Raw genomic sequence first — 24244 nt, forward strand, 5'->3', positions numbered from 1 at the left:
AAACAGTTTTTTTCACCCCGAACTCTCCACAGATCTATTGCCGGGCTCTGAATTCACGGGGTGAAGATTTAGAAAGACCTCTTGAGCTTAGGGTCAAGGTTATGGACATAAATGATAACCCTCCAGTTTTTACACAAAATGTGTACACAGCCAGCATTGAAGAAAACAGTGACGCAAGTAAGTAGTTACACTCCTTCTCTGCATTATATCACATTGATTTCTCTTGGCCAAAAGCTGTAGGAAATTGACATACAGGTAATATAAAGATCAGAAAAGTCAAACTTGTATTTTGAACAAACACCAAAAATTCTAACTTAAAACTGACCTAGAAAAAAAAATCATATCTAAAATGCAAAATATTTGGGAGAAGGGGGGTGGGGTTATGGACATTGGGGAAGGTATGTGTTATGGTGAGTGCTGTGAAGTGTGTAAACCTGGCAATTCACAGACCTGCACCCCTGGGGATAAAAATATATGTTTATAAAAAATAAAAAATAGAAAAAAATAAAATGCAAAATACCCTCCCATTTCTGGAGGATTCTTACACATGTGATATAGCATGAGCTCTAGTGCCTTCCTTAAAGATTATTACATGCTCATGATTAACTTATTCTAAATGTTAACTGAAGAAGAAACCATAGATATGGAAAAGGGCTCTGTGCTGGTCTATTCCTCAAATTCTGGGCACAGAATTCGAATTTGAATTCAAAGCACACCAGAGAGTGATGAAGGATGTATTTCCAACAGTACACATCAGGTTGGTCCCAGAGGGTAATCACTGGTTCTTCACAGTCTACACAGCAAGCCACATTACATTTTCTTACTTTTTTCACTTTTTTCCATCCTGCTTAATCCAGCTCTAGCTCTAATACTCTTTTCTCCCTCTTTCTATCCGTTCTCCTGCACGTCTTTTCTTTCTATGCCTGTCTTATATTGCTATTTTCCTCTGTTTTCCCCTCTTTCCTTCTGCCTCTTTCTTTCCCCAATCTTCTAATATTCCTTTTCCTTTCATACTCTATGTCTGCCTGTGCACCTCTAAATTAGATTTGGAAAAAAGAATTGAAAAAAGAAATTTCAGAAAAAAAGGCAGATAGAAAGCAAACTAGAGATCCTGATGGAGGGTCCAAGAAAGAAGGATGGAGAAGTCTAGAGGAAAAGAGACACGAGGGAAGAAATGCTGGAGGAGAGAAGGAAGAGGTAAAAAGGCAGGAGTCACGGGGGTGTCTGTAGAACTCCTTCTTCAGAGCCCCTAAAAAGGGTGATGTGGAAAATAAGAAACACAAAATGTTTTATAACATAGGATGAGAAGCCATGCAGTAGTAAAATAAAGGTTTCGCCCAAGAAAGGCCAAACAGAGAGAGGGTTCACAGCCCATCATCATTTCCTCACTAAGATACCCCAGCACAACCTGAGGAAGGGAGAAAAGGTGAAACCCACATCTAAACCCACACCCAAGTCCATGTTTGCGTCCACTGGGGTGCTGGTTAGCAGTCTTGTTAACACTCCCTCATGCAAGGAGAGTGAACTACCAGGCCAAGGCATATTTTCATAAGCTATAATTCTGTGAAAACTGACCTTGTCTACTGAAAGGGTCCCTGGTTCTCTGCGTTATGGTTTTCCACATTGCAGCTGGGTTAGGAAGGAGAAAACCATCAGGGACCAGCCAGCTCTGGAAAAATCTGTCCTGTGGGCTGATGTTCTTCAGGACAACCTAAGATGCATGTTCTTTGTCCCTGTGAATAATTAAGAGCTTTCTATTCCTGTGGACAAAGTTTCTTTTCAACAGTTATATGTTTTTAATGAATCAGTAAAGTGCTAGCATCCACCACGGCAACCAACATAATTTTCTACTTTCTGGATGAATGAAAATAAAGAATATAGGTGCTCAATAAATAACTTTAAAATTGAATTTAATTAACAATGAATTCTGGAACACTGAAAAGGAATATAATACACACACACACACACACAAAATACATCATAAAGAAAACTAAAAAAAAAAATGAAGTTAATTAAGCTATAATCTTTACTATTTAAGCATTTTTAAATGATGTCATATGACCACAGCAAAAACAAAATCATAAAATCACTTTTCAGATTTATGATAAAGGTTATGGAACTTTTCATACATTAATGATTAGTTTGCTGTTAATTTACATTTGATCACTCAAAGAGTGCAAGTACTTTATAATCTATAAAGGATTGTATAGAAGCAAGCCACCATTATTTCTGCAATCAGGTGTAACTGGAAGTTATGATACTACATTCTCAGGGAACTAAAACAAAAGAAAATTCAAGGGAAAGCCAACCACTCTTTCCTCCTATGCCTGATGATTTGCTCAATTGATTCTAACAGAGCCCCAAACATTCTCCACCTCCGTCTTCATTTCTAGACACACTGGTTGTAAAGTTAAGTGCCACAGATGCAGATGAAGACAATCATCTGAATTCTAAAATAGCCTATAAGATCATCTCTCAGGAGCCAGCAGGTGCACCAATGTTCATCCTGAACAGGTACACTGGAGAAGTCTGCACGATGTCCAGTTTCCTTGACAGAGAGGTAAAGCCTTCTATGAATGAATAATAAGAAATAAGGAGTTCCATTTTCAAAAGACAAAGATAAAGTGATCTCTTTATGCCCCTCCTGTAATGTAAAGGAGGGAAAACAATAATCCAACCATGACTTTCCAACACAAATTGTAAGAAGAAAAGATTATATTAAAGTCTTACATAAAATTATAAAGGGAAATTGGAAGAACAACATCATAATGTGTTGGTTTTCATTCAAAAGTAGATTTAAGTCTTATAATTCTTTTTCATCTTAAGCAACACAGTATGTATAACCTCCTCGTGAGGGGCTCAGATCGAGACGGAGCAGCAGATGGACTGTCTTCTGAGTGCGACTGTAGAATCAAGGTTTTAGATGTCAACGATAATTTCCCCACCTTGGAGAAAACTTCTGTAAGTTGTTACTCTTATAACCCTTTTTTCCTAAGTGTCAATAATTGATTTGCTTTCCCGCTAGTTTGTGAGCCTGGTTCTATTGTATGTAGGGATGGACTTAGCTTTGCTATGGAACCTTGGAACTCCTTACATATAATAACAGATCTCATATGATTAATAATACTGTATTAACTTTGTATGGTGACAGTAGGTAACTAGACCTACTATGGTGATCATTTCACTGTATATTTCACACTTCACAGTGTATATAAATATTGAAATACTACATCGTACATCAAACTAAAATGATAGTGCATTTCAACCCAATTTCATTAAACATAAATAGTATACCTTTCTAGTGTGTGTTTACCTCTGAGTCACTATTCTCTGCAGCTTCCATCTATGAAAGCAGCAGTGTCTCCTCCATACTCTCAGGTTATAGAAATGTGGAATTTTATTAATTAAATCTGGGAATCATGTAACATTATTGATCTGTCTTTATAGGCCTGATAATTTGCTGAATTAATTCTACAAGGGTCCCAAACATTCTCAACTTTCATCTTCATCTTTTGGCATAAAGAAGCATAAAACTGAAAATAGCAAGGCCAAATGTGACTCAACAGTACTTTGGTTTGAAAAAAAAAAAAAAAAGTTTTATTGGACCACAACTTGACTCATTCCTTTTTATGTTATCTGTGGGTGCTTTGATCCTACAGCAGCAGAGATAACTAGTTGCAACGTGAACTCTCTGGCTCACAAAGCCTAAAATACAACTCTCTGACCCTTCATAGTAAAAGGAAGGAGTAACTTAAGGAAAATTTAAAAATAAGCAAGAAAAATGAAAAAAAAAAAAAGAAAGAAAAAGGGAACGAAGTGCCAGTTTGACTTTGACTGCACAGACAACACACACACACACACAAATCAGTTTTATTATCTTATAATCATTTTATTCTTATATTTCTGATTAGAATATATGGCATTTAATAATGGTTCACAAATTATTTATGGAATTTATTGTTAGTATCTTAAATGACAGTTAATGTATTAATAAATATCTTTTCTCTCGAAACTTTATTGATTATAAAATTGATCTATGTCATTTCAGTATTCAGCAAGTATTGAAGAGAACTGTCTAAATTCAGAACTGATACGATTACAAGCAATTGATCTCGATGAAGAAGGCACCGATAATTGGTTGGCAAAATTTTTAATTCTCTCCGGAAATGATGGGAATTGGTTTGATATTCAAACAGACCCACAAACCAATGAGGGCATTTTGAAAGTTGTCAAGGTAGAGTATGGTATCTGCAATATTTCTAAGGTTTTAAAATACTCTTACAGACAGAATCTGCCTCCAAAAAATACTCTATAACCTTGAATACTACTTATGCGGACCAGTGCTGTAAGTTAGCTCACCGTGCCAGACTGAGACTTACAGCCCAGCAACATGCTCTTTATTACCAAAATCAGGAAGAAATAAGGAAGGTGTTTTGTTTTCATAGTGCTCATTATCTAGTTGAAAAGACAAGGCATGCATTCTCAAATTAGATAATGAGTTAAAAACAAAGAAGTAGTTGTATAGATGTAATAATGTTAAACATAATTAATGGCCAAATGGTAAAATATAAAATAATTACTAAGAGGTGAGATCTTTCTGAGCTGGATTTGTCTGAAAAGGTTTCATGCAGAGATTACAGCTTAACCAAGACCTTACAACTGAGCTTGCTAATGTGAAAAATGAGCAAACTCACTGAGGTGAGGAAAGGTAAAGCATGTTCAGGGTACCGTGAGCAAATCTTTGAGGCTGCAACAGAGTGTTCATAGAAGGAAATAGAGATGCAAGAACAAAGATGTTGAGATAGAGTCGGTCTCATTTGACTTTCTCTCTTTTTTTTTTTTTTTTAAGATTTTATTTATTTATTTGACAGACAGAGATCACAAGTAGGCAGAGAGAGAGGGGGAAGCAGGATCCCTGCTCAGCAGAGAGCCCGATGCGGGGCTCAATCCTAGGACCCTGGGATCATGACCTGAGCCGAAGGCAGAGGCTTTAACCCACTGAGCCACCCAGGCGCCCCTTGACTTTCTCTTATAAATTAATTTTTCTTAAACTACTTTATGATTTTTACATGATGGACAGCAATAAAATCTAAAAATACAAATTAGAAAAACTAAAACTGCAAACCAGTAAGATTAAAATGAACGTTAATGTAATAAGGGAAATTAATTTTTTCACAAATAAGGGAAATTGATTTTTTCTCAAACAAAATTACTACCAACAACATAAACAGAACTTAGAGTTATGAAAATATATGCTAATTAAAAAATGCACACCTTTAATTTGGTACACAGTGTGAACTGTAATTATTCTATTCTGTTACTACTTTTCTTTATCCCAGTTACTGTTATCAGAAAGCCATGTGGCCTTCATCTAATGGAAACACATCGTTTCTATATAGAGTCTTTCTCTGTTCTTTTTGCAATTGTCTAGAGCAATTAAAGTATTACTACTTCACCACAAAACACAATCACCAGCACTGAAATAATGCACTCTATTAATTTATAAGGTGGTCACCAAAATTATGGGAAATATCTATGTATACCTTCTAAGACTGTCATTCAAATGAGCACACACAATTTCAAAATTCCTGAGGCGAGCACAAGGACTCTAAGAACTAGCCAGAGCCTTTCTGTTTGAGAAATATTGTTTTAGGCCATAGGTTGGCAAACTATAGCCCACAGGCCAAATACAACCTGCCATAATTTTGCTCATAATATTTTATTGAAACATAGCCATATTCATTATTTTCTATGGCCATTTCTACCCTCCAATGGCTGAATTGAATGTTTAAAACAAAAACTGTATATGGCTTCAAAGACCTAAAATATTTACTACCTGCTCTTACCCCCAAAATTTTACTAATCCCTACTTCTAGATCAAGAGAACTTGGGGATATAAAAAAAAAAAAAAAAAAAAAAAAAGGCAGTCACGTTATGAGCTCAACTCCAGGAAGCTTAAAGTTAAGAAAATAGTATGTTAATCAAGTCCTGGGATGCTAAGAACCTGATCTAAGGCAATAGTGGTAAAAATGGAAATGAGGGAACAAAACTAACAACCATTGCCAAACTAACATAGATAAGGAAGAGAGAGAAGTCACTGACCATCCCACCAAATTCTGAATATTTAGTCAAGTTTGTTTCCAGAGATCAGGATTTGTTCAACCTTGCATCTCAGTTAAAAACCAAGATCTAGACATGTCATATAATTTTGACCCATCTTCTTGCCATCTTAATCATTGACTTTGATTGTTATCTTATAGCAGGCAAATGTTCTTTGCTTTTAGTCTGCCTCTGAACCTTACTAAAAAACATAGTTAAGAACTTTTTATATAAACAACTCAATCTAAATATTCCACTCTTAGCACCTGGCCCAGTGGCCAGAAGATAGTAGAAACTCACTAAAAGTTGGAGGGTGATGGGGTTCTCATCCAAATGGGAGTCAACAGGCTTGATTTCATATTTCATAATTTTTTAAAATTATAAAAATGAGAAAGAAAACATATTTATAATGCAGGCAATGCACTATAACTTATACTATATGTTTTCTGTGATAGCTAAAAGGTATTTTTTTTTAAACATACTTAGTTCATCACAAAGGAGAACTATGGGAAATTCAATTTCATAAAAAAGTGGTCAAGGTAGTGTTAGATTTTATGCAGACACAGTGTCTCTCTTTCTTCCCTGGATGATAACTTCTCAAGTCTATTAAAGAAAGCAGGAAGAATATGCCTAAGAATATCAAAATAACATGGAAAGGCTAATTAAAATGAAATGTAAAACCTTAGTATGTATATCAGGACCCAGCCTGAAGAGAAGACTATCTCTTTAGAGAACATATGTGTAATTTCCCAAGTTTGGCACATGCAATGAGATCTCTAATGTTGTCTTGCATTCTCTCCATCTTCTCTCAAGGTGCCATTTAACCTTGTGGAAACTGGCCCCATAGTCACAGGCTTTTACTGAGCTTTCCATAACCCTTTTCTTAGTCTAAGGATATTACAAATGATTCAATTCAACTCAAATATATTGAGAACCATGAGGTGCTAGAGATAATAAAGGTGAATGAAACAAGCTCCTTGTTCTCAAGAAACTTGTAGCATAACAAGAAAATCTTTGAGAAGGTAAAAAACAAAAAAACAAACAAAACCTGTCAATAATAACGCCCTTTAGGTATTTATCAATAAATATGTATGGAAATACTAACAAACAATATAAATGTGTGTGTGTATACACACATTCGTTTCACCATTGAAAAGAAAAGCAAAATATTATCTAATTGGAATTCTAACAAAGAAATATTGGTTCTCTGTCTTACCAGGCAGTCACGGAATACCAGCTAGTAAGTTATATGACTTTATAGAGGTTTTATACATGTTATCTAATCATCCCAACTCTGGGAAGAAAATATTCTGATTCCTTGTTTTATAGAAAGTGAAACAAAACCAAAGAGGAACACTAAGTTGTCTTAAGTTCACCCAGGTGGCAAATGACAAAGACAGGATCCAAGCAGAGCTCTCGTTTCCCCAAGTCATATTTAATGTGCCTCAAGGTAGCATCTGGGGCCAGGAAAACAAGCAAGAAGCAAGAGCTCGTGCCTTGAGACATTTCCCTCTGTTCAACCCTATAAGCCTCTTTCAACTGTGTGTGCCTGCTACTCTCTTCCAGACCCACTGGCACCAGAAAATGTCAATTTCTGAAAAGCAGAACATACATACTCACACACACCATTTTCTCAGTCCCCTGCCATAGAAGCACTGCCTGTTTTGTAGACAGACTACTAACCTCCTCCCTTAATTCTAAAATGAACCAGCATCCCCCTGAGAAATCGCAGGGTTCCATTAACTTAGATCTGAAGCAAAAACAAGCAAACAAAATTGCACATGAGATTCTAACAGCTTAGCTTCGATGTTAAAATTTAACGTAGCAAAAACTCACCAGAAGCCAAATCGATTTTTGGAGGGGTCACCTTTATCCTGAGCGCTTCCTGAGCCTCTTGTAGAATTTCTTAACACTTGCTCCATGCTTTCTGACACAGATCTGCATATCCTTTGTGAGTATTCTTCAGTCCCGCCTGAAACTGCAGAAACCTAGTTGTTCCAGCCACTCCATTCTAATTCCAAAACCAGACCCATGGTTGTGTTCATTCTTCTTCGCAAAATCCGGACTTCTGCATACAAGTGCAAAACTCTTGATAAAAGGTCTCACTTGCAGAGGATATGAGAGGCTCTGTGCCTTTCCTCTGCTTTTTATCTTCCCTGTTGGAGGGAAGATCAGCTCCCAACCAATTCACAATATTCTGTGAATGTCTATAATTGACACAATGTTATATACATATTAATATACTTTCCACCATATCTATTCAAAATATACTTTCCACCATATCTATTCAAAAGAGAGAGAACTATTCTGACAAGCAAAAAGCACATATATGTGTACATGCAAAGGACTGCCAAGAGATTCCTCTACCAGAAGAGAGGATCTTAGATCTCTCGTTTGTTTAAAGACAGCATGGAATTCTAGAAAATAAAAACTGAGATATAAAAGAGGTGTTTCTTCCCATCGAAAATCTATTTTTGACCGCAGCATTCATAATTGGTTCTGTGTGAGGCATCATGTGGACCAGAGAGAGAACAGATGTTCCAAAGAATCAAAATCTCAAACCTGAAGGGTGTGAGCTGAAATCAAAGGAAATCATGCGGGCAGACCCCATGTTAGGGCACAACTGAATTTCTATAAATACTTCTATCTTATTAGCTCTTGTGAAGAATTAACTAAAATTCACTAAAAAAATATTTATGATGTCATAGAATTTCCTTGAGAAACAGAGGTTTACTTCAGGGTCTTGCTTGTTGGTAGTGGTCTCTTGACTTCTGTTGTCGGTAAACGTGATGCAAGGTTGCTTACATTAGCTTCCAGGACACTTCTAAACAGACTTTGTCCAGGACTCCCTTTTCACAACTGCTTTCTCACTCATTATATAAGAGGGAACTCTCTTCCAACCGAAAATCCATTTTTTAATATACAATTCACAGTCAGCTCTGTGCTGAATTGTTGGTGGTGACTTTTCATGTCACCACATCAATGATTCTGGATCAAAAGATTCCATTCACCTTTTATCCAAAGAACCCGTTTCAAAGGTAGCCTTTCTCTGGGAAAGGTACTTACCTATTTGAATGTGCCCTGTGAAGAAACCTTCTTGTCTCCCAGACCCAGCACAATGAAATTATAGTTTAGGCTGCATTTAATAATCGTGAATTTTCCTTTAGAAGTTGTTTGCATCATTTTTTTTAAAATTACACGTTCATTTACATCATATATATTGGCTCTTTTATTCTGCTGAATTCAAGAGATTCTCAGATGTGGATTCTACAAAGAAAACCTGGGTCCTATTTATTCATTCACCAGTTGTAAACCCTTTTTATTTCATGCTAAGTTTTTTATTTTTCTCATTTGGAAAGAGATCGTTCTTGACTTCAGGGTCTTTATATAAGAAGTTTAGAACTCTAATAGATAGTCCAACTTAAGTCACAGGCCTAAATAACCTACATACCTGATTATGCCAAGACATAAAGGGAATAACATATCTGAAATATCTGATGCAATAATTGGTAAAGTTTTATCCATTCAAAATCTGAATTACATAGCTCCTGGACTTCACTTTCATGTGCTGCTTTCTTATCACAGCTACTTACTCTAACAAAAGAGAGTCCTTTTGCCCTTTCGGAATTTTTTTACTTTCTATGATTTCAGATGCTGGATTACGAACAAACGCCTAATATTCATCTTGGTATTGGAGTGAAAAACCAAGCTGAATTTCACCACTCAGTTGCCTCTCGATTCCAAATGCACTCAACGCCTGTAAGAATTCAGGTTGTTAATGTGAGAGAAGGACCCACATTTCATCCAAATTCTAGGACCTTCAGTATACGAGAAGGAATAAGAGGGAATTCCTTATTGAATTATGTGCTTGGCACCTATACGGCTACAGATTTGGACACAGGAAACCCTGCCACAAATGTCAGGTACCACAAAAACTGTGCTCATGTCAAAGTGATAAAATGGGGTTTTGTCCAGTGTTAACTCACACAGAATGTGCTAGACTGTGTGGGTTGAAGTAGTTTTTGAGTTTGGCTTTGCTTCTCTTGTTCATTTGCTTGCTTTAGAACACTTTGGTAGCACTGACATTTTCCCAAGATTTTAATAGTATTTAAGGGCAATATGGCCTCCAACTGGTTAGAAAGGTAATTGTGTCAGGAAGAAACTATGAGGTCAAAGGGCTGCTAAGAGAGTCTAGAAGTATCTCTAATCTTTTGTGGCCAGTTGTTACCACCCTGGCCCCAGGCTGATTTATGCCGTAAACTATGAGACATAATAAAAGATGAATCACTGCTTGTTTCCTTGAAACCTGTCTCATCCAATGAAGCTGGGGCTAATCTCAAACCCCAGCTTGATTTAAGAGGAAAAAAATATATAATAAGAAAAGCTGAAATATACGTGTTTCAGAAATTTGACTGGTATAAAGAAAGTCAGGACTGGAGAAATAGGTAGGCATTCCAGGGCACTAGTACACAGATTATACATGAATTACATTGTATTAAAAGATACTCAATAAAATGATTCTAGTGAAATATATAAGTATTCTCTATGTCTCTTCCTTATCTCTCTTCTCCTCCTCCTAATATTTTTGGAATGAACAGTCTATTGATTTGTAAATTACTTTGACGTTAATAGTTTTGATTACTTGATAGACTAAAAAATTTACAGACAACAAAAATTATGAAGTCTATCAATATGGGATAGAAGAAAAGGATCTTCATCCACTAAGATCAAGCAATTTTAATCCATTATATTATTATATTATACATATTATATTATATTATATTATATTATATATACCACAACCCCTAATAGGCCAAGAGTGAGATACTCTAAAGCTAATGCACCTTAAAATGTATTAATGCATTTAAGAAAAATGAAGCATATCACATGTGAAAATGAGTAAAGGATATTCCCTCAGTATATAATGCTATAATAAATAAACCTGAAAAAGACTCATACATTGTACTAACAATTATAGTAAGAACTAGAAAAGTAAGAATCATGAAATTTTAAAACCCTGTTGTGAACCCGTGTATTAATAAGTTTAACACTAAAATTTTATTGAGATATATATAAACCAAGGCAATCATCACCGTAAAACGCACAAACACCATATTTATGTTTAACACATTGTATGTGACCTAAAATTAACTTTTGTAAGAGCTAACGATGAACTTATTTATTTAAAAACAGGTATATCATAGGACATGATGCAGGCAGCTGGTTAAAAGTAGACTCAAGGACTGGTGAGATACAATTTTCTAGGGAATTTGATAAGAAGTCAAAATATATTACCAATGGGATATACACAGCAGAAATCCTCGCTATAGACGGTAAGAAAATTTCTTCTCAATATTTAAAAAAAATTATTATTATTCCACTAAATATAAATGTAATTCTAATGTTGATATTAGATTGACTCAAGTAAAATATATCATTTAGTGTGTCTGTCTGCAAGGCTTCTAGAGAGTTCTAAGTACCTTAGATTAAGAACTGAACTCGAGGCGCATGGGTGGTTCAGTCATTAAGCACCTGCCTTGGGCTCAGGTCATGGTCCCAGGGTCCTGGGATAGAGCCCTGCATTGGGCTCCCTGCTCAGTGGAGAGCCTGCTTCTCCTTCTCCCACTTGCCCTGCTTCTGTTTGCTCTCTTGCTCTCTCTCTCTCTGTCAAATAAATAAATAAAAATCTTAAAAAATAAAAGTACTGAACCCAGTACACTCATAACCATAATTTATATTTAAATCATAATTTATTTTACCTATTTCCAAAAATGAACTGTATGTGACTTACAGCATAAAGCATAAAAGTTTAAGTCTAAAAGTAAAATTCAATTTCTGTTTATGGCCTCATTTCTTGAGATGTTTAATCCAACTTTCAGAGTATATTAGGAATGTTTACATAAAGTAAGTGCAACAAGGTGTACACAAAGCTCATTTGGGGATGACCAAGAGGAACAGCAGTGTCCCAAAGAGTACAGTTATTTTAAGGATTTTTCAAAAGATTTTTTATGTATTTATGAGAGAGAGAGATTGTGCACACACACACACGCACACACACACATGCATGAGCAGGGATGGGAGTGGAGAGGAAGAGCAGAGGGAGAGGGACAAGCAGACTCCATACTGAACATGGAGTCCCAGCTTGGGCTCCATCGCAGAACCTGAGCAGAACCTGAGCAGGACCTGATCATAACCTGAGCAGAAACCAAGAGTCAGATGCTTAACCAACTCAGCTTCCCAGGTGCCCCAAGAGTATAGTTATTTTAGTACCACTAAAACTGAGCTACAATGAAAAGCCTGTGTAAGTGCAGCTTAAATGGACATGTTGTCCCAAGTAGGATGTTAAAGTAGGATGTTAAAGCAGAAGATTATTCCCCATATAAGAGTGAAATTAAGTCATAAGTGCAGATACACTGAACTTTTAAATGAGTGGCTTCTTGTGGGGAAATCTATTAAACGTTCTTGGTGACTGCAACAGAAAACTTACTTATCAATAGTTAATCATTCTCCGAACAGTGCCTAGGAAACCAGTTACCACAGAACAAAACAGAAATAAAGTCAAGAGCCAGGAAAGAAGAGAGAAAACAGGTCTTGCAAATATATATATAATAGAAGATAAATACTATAGGTTTGTATTGTTTATATCTGAGCTATACAGTGGCCAAAGACAAAGATAAAGGGGCACTGGAAAAAGAAAAAAAACAGACACGTGCACGCGCACACACACACACACACACACACACACACAAACAAGATAATACCGAAGTAATTATAGTCTATACATTCTGCTCTTCATCCCGTGAGCACCACTTTCAACACTGGATCAGTTATTGAAATATTACAGTCTGATTTATTATCAGCATTCTAGAACACTTATTCCTATAATGGATTCTAACCATGTTGATCATGGCCTATGTTTGCATATTGGTCATATGTAAATATCTTTAAAAACTAGAATAAAAATTAGTCATCGAGTGAATAAAGAAGGAGGAAAAAACTATCAAAATTACAACAGAAAACAAAAAACAAGACCTATTATTTAGATACCTAAGCAGAGTATCTGCACAGGCACAAGCTAACCAGATGGAAAAGTGAACTAAAAGCTCAGATTCCTATTTCTTCTAATAAACTATATTAACCCAAAATTTGTTTCAAGTAGGTTAGGAAAAAATTTTAACAGATTTATATTTGTTTTCAGAAGTGCCATTGCAAAGAGAAATGGCATCTAAGGGATATCATTAAAATAAACAGGAAAAGAGAAAGAAAAAATATATAAACAATTATTGCATTTCAATTGTGATTATTTTCCTACAAACACAGAACTCAATAAGCATCTTGAATGGAAGGCTATAGGCTGGACTGGGAGTCTGGTTCAGGGGGACAAGGTAGAAACAGAGAGCTATGGTATCTTGGGATGTGCAGGAGTTGGCTGAATGAAACAGATGAATAACACTTTGGGAAGAATGAATATAACACCCGAGAGTTCTGGATTAGGAAGAAACTTCTTCTAAGAACTAAAAAAGAAAAAGTGTGGCTGGAAGGTAGTAAGCAAAGAGTGGTTTCACGTCATTGAAATAAGCAGGAACCCATCAGCCACCCCCGAAGAAGTCATTCATGCTATTCCTCTATGCTGTGGCATTATTGTGGAGTTATGAGAAAGAATTTTCTCCCTCACACTGTTTACCTCAACACCCACGATGCTCTGCTGTTTCAGATGGCTCTAGGAGAACGGCCACAGGAACCATATGTATCGAAGTTCCTGATGTCACTGATTACTGTCCAGTTGTTTTAGCTGAAAGTCATTACATATGTATTGCCTCTCCATCAACACTTATCTCTGCAAGAGACGTTGGTGATCATTCTTATGGGTCTCCCTATACCTTCTGTGTTGTTGATCAGCCACCGGGGACCGCTGACATGTGGGATATGGAACCAGTAAATGGTAAGTGGAATGCAAACTTGCTCATCTTTAAGACCAAAAACAAACACAATGACTAAATAATTAGGCAAGATAGGTAGTAATACTTTCTATCTCTGTTTCTATGATTCTTGACCACATTCATAATAATACAAAGAAACACATAACCAAAGTATTTAAATAGTAAAGATGTCCAAGTAGTACATGTGTTTGTGGTAACTGTTGCTATGTTAAAAAAAAAAAATGCCTGGGGGTACTGAGAGTAAATTTCAGACAACATCACATTTTATATAATTGGGTTCTACCTCCTGAGGTGTCAAATAGATAATAGAAAATGAAATACTATAAGAGGACCTCAGTTGGGTCACAATAGCTCTCTAACTTCCTTCACTTGAGGCAACAATAAAAGATTTTTAGGGGGTGATAGGATGGGGGTCCGACCTCAGAGCCCAAGGTGAGAGGAAATATTTCTCAGGTCTCAGAAGCCACTAAGATTCTCCATTCATAGAATGGAGAAACCCTAAAATGATGCCAGAAAAAAAATACCACCCTTAAGGACTTAGTCAAAAGAGGAAATTAGGCAACTTGTTTTCATAAGAAAACTTTTTGGCTCTTTTCCACAAAACCACTTTAATATTTTAAAAAGCTAAGCACTAAAGTAACCCCATTAAAATTAAGACAACTTTGAATTCATCCTTCCTATAAAGCTCAATATGTCATTCTTAAATAACAACTGTTAAACACATTTTCCTCATTAAGATCCTAAATATTATGAGTAAAAACATTTTTTAAAAAGGTTCAATGTGGAGGATCATAAAGGTATTCAGATCATATTATAGATTTGCCAATAAAAAATATAATTGCATCAGAGACAATATTCCTGGAGTTCTATTTAGATGTTGGTGTTAAAGAACAGCATAAACTTTAACCTATGTGCTGTGGAATTGCACATTATTCAATTCTTGCCTTGTGCACAGGTTACATTTTGGTAGACACAGTTGACTTATCATATAAGTAAGTGAAATTAATAAATGATAATATTTATAATTAGTGCATGTTATGGGTTAATCAATTAACACTCGTGATTTAGGTATAAATTTAATCCTTTCTAAATCTTCTTTGGGTTAACAAATAAATTTCGACCTCTGTTTTAAGCAATAATTTCCATGCAAATCAATAGGCAGTGGTAGCACAAAGAATTAGGAAAATAATAGCTATTGAAATCATCTAAATTTAAGTGACAGAACAGCACCTCTGAATAAGAGAGAAACAACAGTCTTCTTTTTTTTTTAAGATAAACAACAGTCTTAAGGAGGCTATTTGCAAACCATAATCCTAAATAGAAGACTTCTAATATTTCCTTTCTGCTCGATATTTTTCATTCATTGGACAAATATTTATTGAGTGCATGAAACATGTGAAATGTTATTGCTCTAGAAAACAAGCAGCAGGGTCCTAGCCTCCTTCAAAGAAATAATGATTCAGCAGGAAGAAGTATTAAACAATTCATTACAAATATTATTTTAAAAAGTAAGTATAGGGTACCCTATGACTAAGGGAACATGAGACAAATAAGGCCCTAGGGGAGTCTTGGGTATTTTAAGAAGGGTTACCCCAAGGAATTTCCATTTATTTTCTCTTTCCTCTCTTCCTTTTCAGCTACCTCTGCAATCCTGACGGCTGTGCAGCCTTTAGACCAGATTGTTTACCAAATCCCAATCATTGTGAAGGACAGCTATCACCGGACGTGTGAATTGCCACAGATCGTAGCGTTAGAGGCCTGTGACTGCGACAACAACCACGTGTGCTTGTATCCTAGCACAACAGGCTTCGACGTGGGGGACGGCAGCTCAGCTACCAGTGACATAGATGGCACTATCACTGATGAACAGGCTGGGGGTTCAAATGTTGGTCTCGGGCCGACAGGGATGGGCATGATCGCTATGGGACTCCTACTACTACTTTGTAAGTACTAGATCGAATCCCCTTTTCAGTAATTATTCAAGACAAGAATTAACCAGGTTCCCTGGGGTGGCTAGTTTCATATTGGTCACTTCCCTTTGGAATCTATAGCAATTCTCATAGGGATTTGGAGAAAAAAAAAAAAGTGGGAGTAATAAGGGCACGTACTTGTTCCGTAATAATAACTAGAATTATTGAGGGTCATAGAGATGAAAAACACAAGCAAATTTCTAAGTATAAAGTAGCAAAACATAGTAAATCTCATCATGAAAATTTTAAGCGAAGTGCTTTAAAAGAGGTTAAGAAGCAATTCAAGTCCAAGTGGGAAAGGTTGGGAGTCTTTACGGAGGAAGTGGCTTTGACCCAGGCCCTACACACCCAAGATTTTCTTAGAAGGAGGGTGGTATCTGGGGTGAAAATCTGAAAGGAACAACACAAACGTGAATAAGGAGAGGGATGGAAAGGCACTGACCACTCAGGAAATGGACAGGCTAAAATGCGGCTGGGAGCCATCACACAGGAATGTTCACGATAAGCCAAACGTTCTGGACTTCAGTCCTCAGGCAATGAGAAATCAGTGAGGATGTGTGGAATCAGGTAACCCGTTCACGCTGGCTTAATAGGAAGCCCGGAGAAGAGCTTAGAAGAGAACATGAGCCTCTGGACTCTTGATAAGAGTGTCTGCAACCAGGACCATGGTCACAAGCATGGTGAGGTCCCTAAGCAAACCCTGCAAAAGGGGTCCTCCTCTGCCTATACCATTTTTTAAAACACATAAATCCTCAGAGGAGTAATACATTTTAGGCTGCCCCTGCAATACTTTAGATTTTGTAGAAATCAAAAACTGGATTAAAAAAAAAAGCTGACTAAATCCTTCAAACTCTAATATGAATATGCTTCAGTGAAGAAGTACACACTGAAACATGATCATTTTGAGGAATGAAAAAACAAGTGACTTTGGGACAGACTTTCCTTTTAAAATTTTATTTATTTATTTATTTATCTGTCAGAGAGAGAGAGAGAGAGAGCGAGCAGGCATGTGCAGGGAGAGCGGCAGGCAGAGGGAGAAGCTGGCTCCCTGATGAACAAGAAGCCCAATACGGGACTCAATCCCAGGACGCTAGGATCATGGCCTGAACCCAAAGCGGATGCTTAACCAAATAAGCCACCCATGCATCCCCGCACTTCCTTCCTTAACTAATACGAACTTTGAAGATTATACTAAGATCACGAGTGATTATCAGAATGGTATTAGATATATTTTCCCAGAACGTGCCAATAGCAAATGAGTCGAGGTGTCAGCTTGCTTTTAAGCCAGTGGGTCTTGGCCTCAGCTGCACATCAGAATCATTGGAGATCTTTAAAATTAATCATGTTCAGGCAGGAGTACTCAAGATGAGACCCCAGGCTGCAGCACGTGTAAGCCCTCTGCTGAAGCTGATGTGCAGTTCAGGGATAAAAACCTAGAGTCAGCTGCATTCCCCGTAGACTAGTGTTCAGAATTTCACAACTCTTCCTTAATCAGGCCAAGAAAGCAGAAGAGTTGTGAAGTCGATTGTAGGAGGAGCATACCCTTTTGGACAGTTCTTTGTCCTCCATGGAGAAGCCCAGACTGTGTTCTTGGTGGGCAGGAACCATGTGATGGAGAGAGGAAGGGTCCCTGCCCAAAACATCTTCTCAAAGGGCCTTTATTTAAGACTTTTGATGTTTGCTCCAAGTGAGATTAACTATTTCAATGAAATCAACTAAAGTCCTGATTTAGGAGCTTTGATACTTTCGTCCATACCTCTAAGTAACTCAGGGGAATGCATGCTATACTAGTCAATTAGAAAAGTATAAAAAACAACTACAGTGGACCCCAAAGTACTAAACTGAGTATATTCTAAAATCTTAGAAAACTTAGGAAGTGTTGATATTTATGGATTAATATGTAGAATTCAAGTGAGGTTTTCATTATAGTTTGAAGACAAAAATCTTAAAATAATAAATATAAGGAGCTCAATTAAAATTAGTGGGTGATATTTGATTGATTCTAAGTATTAATATGAGGGTTGAAGGAGAAACCTATTTTTAGGTCCTATAACTGAAATTTGTATTCAATCTTTTTGATAACATATATTGATTGTGTATTTAACTTATACATATATACATGATGCTTGGTTACATGGGTTTGTATATATTGGTTTTTATATGGATATATATATATATATATATATTTATATGGATACACACACACACATATATATATATATCCACAGGGACTATGTGTACATATATACATATCCAGGTACCTGCACATAGAAACATGCTCTTGGAGATAAGTACATATTTATTCATGTGTATATATAGGCTAGTAAATATATATATACATACACAGACAATTATATGTGTGTACATGAGGGACTAAGAATCAGAAAATTGGATTTGAATCTTGGATCTGCCAGCAACCAGCTGGGACTCCTAAAGTGGATGGAAGAAAGGACCTTACTTCCCTAATGTATCAGTAAAGAACCCTGATGATGTGATCCCAAATTCCCTTCAGTCGAGCTTCAAAGTCTATGTGATTTGGTGGTTTGGTGTTTATAAACATGGGTGTTGTATATTCAGTCCTTTAGGGAAAACTGATGCTTTCTTATATTTGCATTTTTCCCTTTGGTTCTCGATATAATGCCGCATTTTTCAAAAAAGGATACATTCAATGACTTCCTAACTTAGACAATATGTGTGAACTCTCTTCCCACTTTCCTGAGTAGTGTCTCCACTCTTGCTGCTCATGTGTTGCTGCTGCAAACGAAGACAGCCCGAAGGCCTGGGGACGAGGTTTGCTCCTGTGCCAGAAGGGGGGGAAGGAGTGATGCAGTCTTGGAGGATAGAGGGGGCCCATCCAGAGGACAGGGTGAGTGCACTGTCACGCTCCTGAGAAGTGTGGGATTTCCATGGAACTGAGCATGTCTTGACAATTATGCAAGACACAGAACTAAAAATGTCAGTTTTTATATACTTAACATAAAGTATGCATTTCAAAAATATTTTTCTTTCTTTTCAGGATGTGTCAAATATATGCGTACCCATGACAGCCTCTAATACCCAGGATCGTATAGATTCTTCCGGTCAGTGGACACCAAAATCTGTTTTTCTTTTTAAAATTTGCAAAATTATTCGACCAGTTAAATTTCATGTATAAGTAATTTTAAAAGAAAACAGTATGCCTGCCAACTCTTTGGATGATAGTATAATGAGAGGGAAGGTTACATGTTTGAAGTTAGCATTCTCTTTTTCTTAAACTACAGGCAGAGGAGTATGGTGTAGCAATTGAAAATGTAAACTCTAGAACCAGAAAGTTTGAGTTTGATGCCCAGCTATGTCCTTGGGCCCGCACTTAACCTCTCTGGGCCTCAATTTCCTTATCTTTGAAATTGAGTTTATGATAATACCTACTTCAAAGTGTCACTGTAAAGAGTCACACAACATATGATATATAATGTATGTATTATATATATGATATGCTATATATGTATATGTGTGGTATGTGAATATATATCACAGAATATACACATACACATATACATACAAAATGTGTGTGTGTTTGTGTGTATGTGTGTATATATATATATATATATATATCACAAAATATATGGCACAGTGCCTTGCATAGAGTGCTACTGTAGCCATTATTTGTAATACAAGCTGTTCAAAAAATAATAATAAAAAAAGCAGCAAAAATGCTCTTCTAATATACACTGAAATACTTTTCTTAAATCTACACGTGCATTTGCCTCACCAGCCTTAGCGTCTCCTAATTTACCAGCTCCATGTACACCTAGGAATACTGTAAAATACCCAGCTAGTGGGCAATGACCAAACAAAGCTGCCCAATTCTAGAGCAGACATGAGATTTCTCAGTGGTGGTTCCTTAATATCCCCAAGCAGAGTTGGGATGCAGAGAGCCTAAGGTGGCTGAGCACGCCTAGGAAAGCCCGCTCTCCCTCCAGCGCTGGGGTGAATGAGGACCGTTTCAGTTTCTGCTGGTGCCCTTGCTGTGGAGGGTCCCTGGGTGGGGTGTAAGCCCGCTCTGACAGGCCAGGGCAGCTTGACAGAGGCAGTGAGAGAGGGACAGGACAGAGGCAGAGGTCCTGCTCTTCTTGGCAAGCTCTCCACCTGTGAGACTAGGTGAGAAGCTGGTGCAAATGTGAGGCCAAAGTCTGAAAGCTAGCTCCCTCTGTACCATTTACTTTGATTTTATCAGCAAGCCTGAGACTGGGTAGAATTCGAACGGCTCTTTGCCTGGCTTTCCGGGACCTCCTTGTGTGGGTAGGTGTGGTGTGTAACACGGCACATGGTGACTGGCAGTGTTGCACGTGGATGAACAGGGCAGACCACTCGAGCACTGTTCTCTGAACACTCACTCCTTTCAGAAATCTACACTAACACCTACGCGGGTGGAGGAACGGTGGAAGGGGGTGTGTCCGGAGTGGAACTCAACACAGGACTGGGGACTGCCGTTGGCCTGGCCGCGGGAGAAGCAGCAGGAGCTCGACGGAGGAGAAGTTCCACGATAGGAACCCAGTGGGAATATGCAGATGCGGGCCTGAACATGGCTTTCTTGGACAGCTATTTCTCTGAGGTAATCCCCCTGCACCCAGTTGCACGAAATAGTCTTGAGACTGAATGATAACTCCCATGGCAGTAGGTTCTTCTGAAATATATTGAGTCATCCTCAACTCTGTCTCAGTTCTGAAAAAAAAATACTTTATATTCAATTAAATATTCACACATCCATCTTAATACTGGGGAAAGGCTAGCATCTCTCATCATTCCCTACTTCCCTTTGCCCCTTTTTGTTTGTTTGTTTGTTTGTTTGTTTTCATTTCTGTTTCCTTCTCCTTTTCCCACTTTGTTTCCCATAGTAGCAGCAAAACAGGAGGATTCTTATCAAGAAAGAAAAAAATGTGTATCCATGTCTTCTCTGTAGGTGTCCCTCCTGTAGGTATTCCAAGTATCTCCAGCAGAAAGGAGAAAAAAAATAAATTAAAGGCTAGGACTGGGGAAGAAAGAGAATGGTAACTCAGGAGTAAAGCATCATCATGACTTGGTGCTAGATCAGGGCCTAGAACCCCTGTCTCCTGTTCTCTATCCAGTACCCCATCACCAAGAATATGTGTCCCCTCACTAAGAGAAGGGATCATGGGTCTCTGAGCATTCCAAAGAAGAAAGCTCCATTAGACTGGCCTAACAGAGTAGCACAAGGGGTAAATAAATCCCCTTGTGAGTCCCTATTTAGTATGTTTATTTCATTTAATTAGCAATCCATTTCATCTCACATTTCAACCAGCCTGTTTTACTCCCTGTATGGTAACACATGAGTTTCACCACTGCCCTTAACAAAAAAAAAAAAAAAATGTTAAGGATGTTTTTGTAATTTTAAGCTCTTTCCTAAAATCGGTAGTTACAAATACTATCACAGACTATGCAAGAATCATATTGACTATGTAAATGAGTGATCAATATCACTAAAAATACTTGATAAATGAGCACAATCACATATGTACCATAGAAATGTCACAGAAATTATATTTAACAAATCATTCATAAAAATCACACTAATATTAAAAGAGCTTTATCATTAAAGGCAAAATTGTCCTGGGCATTCTGATATGTGAAATAAAATCCAAAAGTGTTCCCTTTTCTCTGTGACTTCAGTAGGTCACCCTTCCCCAAACATTTCAGCTCTACACTTAAAAAAATGACACTAGATTTCAGAGGTGGTGTGATGCAGCCTCTCCCTCTCCTAGCTGAAGCCTGCAGAATGGTGAAGTGCTTCCTTCCTGCCTCATTTTATACCTCCACCCTCAACCCCTACAGCCAATTTGTGCCCTGGGCAAGAGGAATTTTTCCCCATATAAAGGGGTCACTTCAAAATATTAAACAGCAGGGTGCGCGAGTGGCTCAGTCAGTTAAGCATCTGCCTTCAGCTCATGTCCTGATCCCAGGGTCCTGGGATCAAGCCCAGCATCAAGTTCCCTGCTCAGCGTGGAGTGTGACTTTTCCTCTCCCTCTGCCCCTCTCCCTGCCACTTGCGCACACACACACACACACACACACTCTCAAATAAATAAATAATAAAAGTTTAAAAAAAAATGTTAACCAGCAAAAAGTTTTAAGGTAGCACTGAACTCATGAAGAAAAGATTAAGACTTAAAACCACTTATTTCCAGTGGTAGAATTTAGAGTCTAGTACAGAGCAGAGGGTAAGCAACATGATGTAGTGTAAAAAGGTTAGCTGAAGTTGAGGTAGAGTTCTACAATGATTTAAGTCTTGAACATGCCATTCACTCTCTCTGGGCCTTTGGTTATCTTAGTTATAAAATAGGGAAGAGATAAGATGATAACAGATTCTGCGGGGTTTCTTGGAACCCAAAAGGGCCACAGCACCTGAAGGAAAGTGAAGAGAGAACTAGCAGCCACCACACCCTCTTCAAACAGAGAAGTTCCCTTCCATCTGTTCTACACCTAGGATTTCATTTAAAGGAGCTGTCATTAAAAATGATTTGAAAATCACAGCAGATAACCTCTTAGTGCCTTCTTCCTGTTAATCTAACTCCAAACACATCTTGGATCTCTTCACTTAGATCACATAAAACCACTGAACATTTGGACACAAGTTTCTGAAGCTTAAAGATATTGACATATTTATACATGCTTTTATTCCAAGTTGATAAACTCTCTCTCCTCAAGTAAGTAACATATTGAACATAACTAAATATATCTTGTTATTTCTAGACCACCTCAGAAACAAAAGACTATAAATCCAAAAAATTAAACCTTGTCTTTGACAAATCTGGATTGCCAAAATCTGAATAAAAGGTAGAAATTATTATTTGTTAGCTTTCAAATAAGAGTGGCTCACATTTATTCAAACTCTATGCACCATCAATACAGACTGACCTCCTTTAAAAATTCCATTTAGAATTTCAGCAAAAAATTTTCAGTGCTTTTTTTCAGTTCATTCCATTAAAATCTCAAATCAGACACCTCTTAAAAATTATTGTAACTCTTTGGTTATTTTAAGGGACAAGAAACTAATTTCCTGTTTTTCTTCTAATTTTAGAAAGCATATGCTTATGCAGATGAAGACGAAGGTCGACCAGCAAACGACTGCTTGCTCATTTATGACCATGAGGGAGTAGGGTCTCCCGTTGGCTCCATTGGTTGCTGCAGTTGGATTGTGGATGATTTAGATGAAAGCTGCATGGAAACTTTAGATCCAAAATTCAGGACTCTGGCTGAAATCTGCTTAGACACAGAAATTGAGCCATTTCCTTCACAACAGGCCTGTATACCTATCAGTACTGACCTCCCTCTCCTGGGGCCCAATTATTTTGTTAATGACTCTTCAGGAATGACTCTCTCAGAGGCTGAATTCCAGGCAGAAATGGCAATACCTGAACCCATGATCCATGGGGATATTGTAGTGACTGAGACTTACACAACGGCTGACCAATGCATGCAACCCACCACAATTGTTTTCGATCCTCAACTCCCACCCAATGTCGTAGTGACCGAAACAGTAATGGCACCTGTCTATGACGTTCAAGGGAATATCTGTGTACCTGCGGAGTTAGCCAACACACACAATGTAATCTATACTGAGAGAGTGCTGTCTAGTCCTGGTATGCCTGACATGAGCAGTGGTAGCATGACTGATGGCTGTATGGGACCTGTAATGAGTAGCGGTATTTTGGTGGCACCCGAAATTCAAGTGACACAAATGATGAGTCCCAACATTCACATAAGCCAAACCACTGGTTCCACATCCCCAATGACATCTCGACACAGAGTACGGTATAGTAACATACATTACTCCCAACAGTAAGTGCTTTGGGCCAGTATCCCATAGGGAGATCTTGTAATCACCAACACAGCCATCAGAGGTATTTAATGTACTATATTTAACATTTTAACACCCAACAAATATTCAAATATCCTAAGATTAATGCCATTTTTTGAATATCTCTTATTAGGGGGTGAATATGGCTAAGCACTTTAGATAAGTCTTTTATAATTCTTTCTGGTTTTAAATAATGTGCCAAAAACTTAAAGAAAATGTATTCTATCCTTTGATACTGTCTAATAAATGAGCACGTAACTTATAAGGCAAGTATTAGAGGTCTTCGGACCTATAGGACCGGTCATGTAAGCCAAGATGCCTTTGTTCTTGGAGGCTGCAAAAGAAGTCTTGCCTGAATTTATCAGTCATATTTATTT

At 37.5% G+C, this 24244-nt stretch overlaps 1 protein-coding gene across 1 annotated transcript in view; it reads left to right on the top strand.

The window, feature by feature from the left end:
* Positions 1-23863, top strand: part of DSG4 (desmoglein 4) — a 33104-nt gene extending 9241 nt beyond the window's left edge. The window contains exons 5-16 of the mRNA XM_045065768.1: positions 33-177; positions 2394-2560; positions 2827-2961; positions 4049-4234; positions 9751-10022; positions 11293-11432; positions 13814-14041; positions 15677-15982; positions 18733-18875; positions 19026-19089; positions 20395-20603; positions 23088-23863. Coding sequence (XP_044921703.1) covers positions 33-177; positions 2394-2560; positions 2827-2961; positions 4049-4234; positions 9751-10022; positions 11293-11432; positions 13814-14041; positions 15677-15982; positions 18733-18875; positions 19026-19089; positions 20395-20603; positions 23088-23852 — 2760 coding nt within the window. The 3' untranslated portion in view covers positions 23853-23863. The remainder of the gene's footprint in view (positions 1-32; positions 178-2393; positions 2561-2826; positions 2962-4048; positions 4235-9750; positions 10023-11292; positions 11433-13813; positions 14042-15676; positions 15983-18732; positions 18876-19025; positions 19090-20394; positions 20604-23087) is intronic.
* Positions 23864-24244: the final 381 nt, after the last annotated feature.

Source organism: Mustela putorius, unplaced genomic scaffold (genome assembly GCF_011764305.1).
Source record: "Mustela putorius furo isolate JIRA1106 unplaced genomic scaffold, ASM1176430v1.1 tig00003858_pilon_pilon_pilon, whole genome shotgun sequence".
In the NCBI taxonomy this organism is placed as follows: domain Eukaryota; kingdom Metazoa; phylum Chordata; class Mammalia; order Carnivora; family Mustelidae; genus Mustela; species Mustela putorius.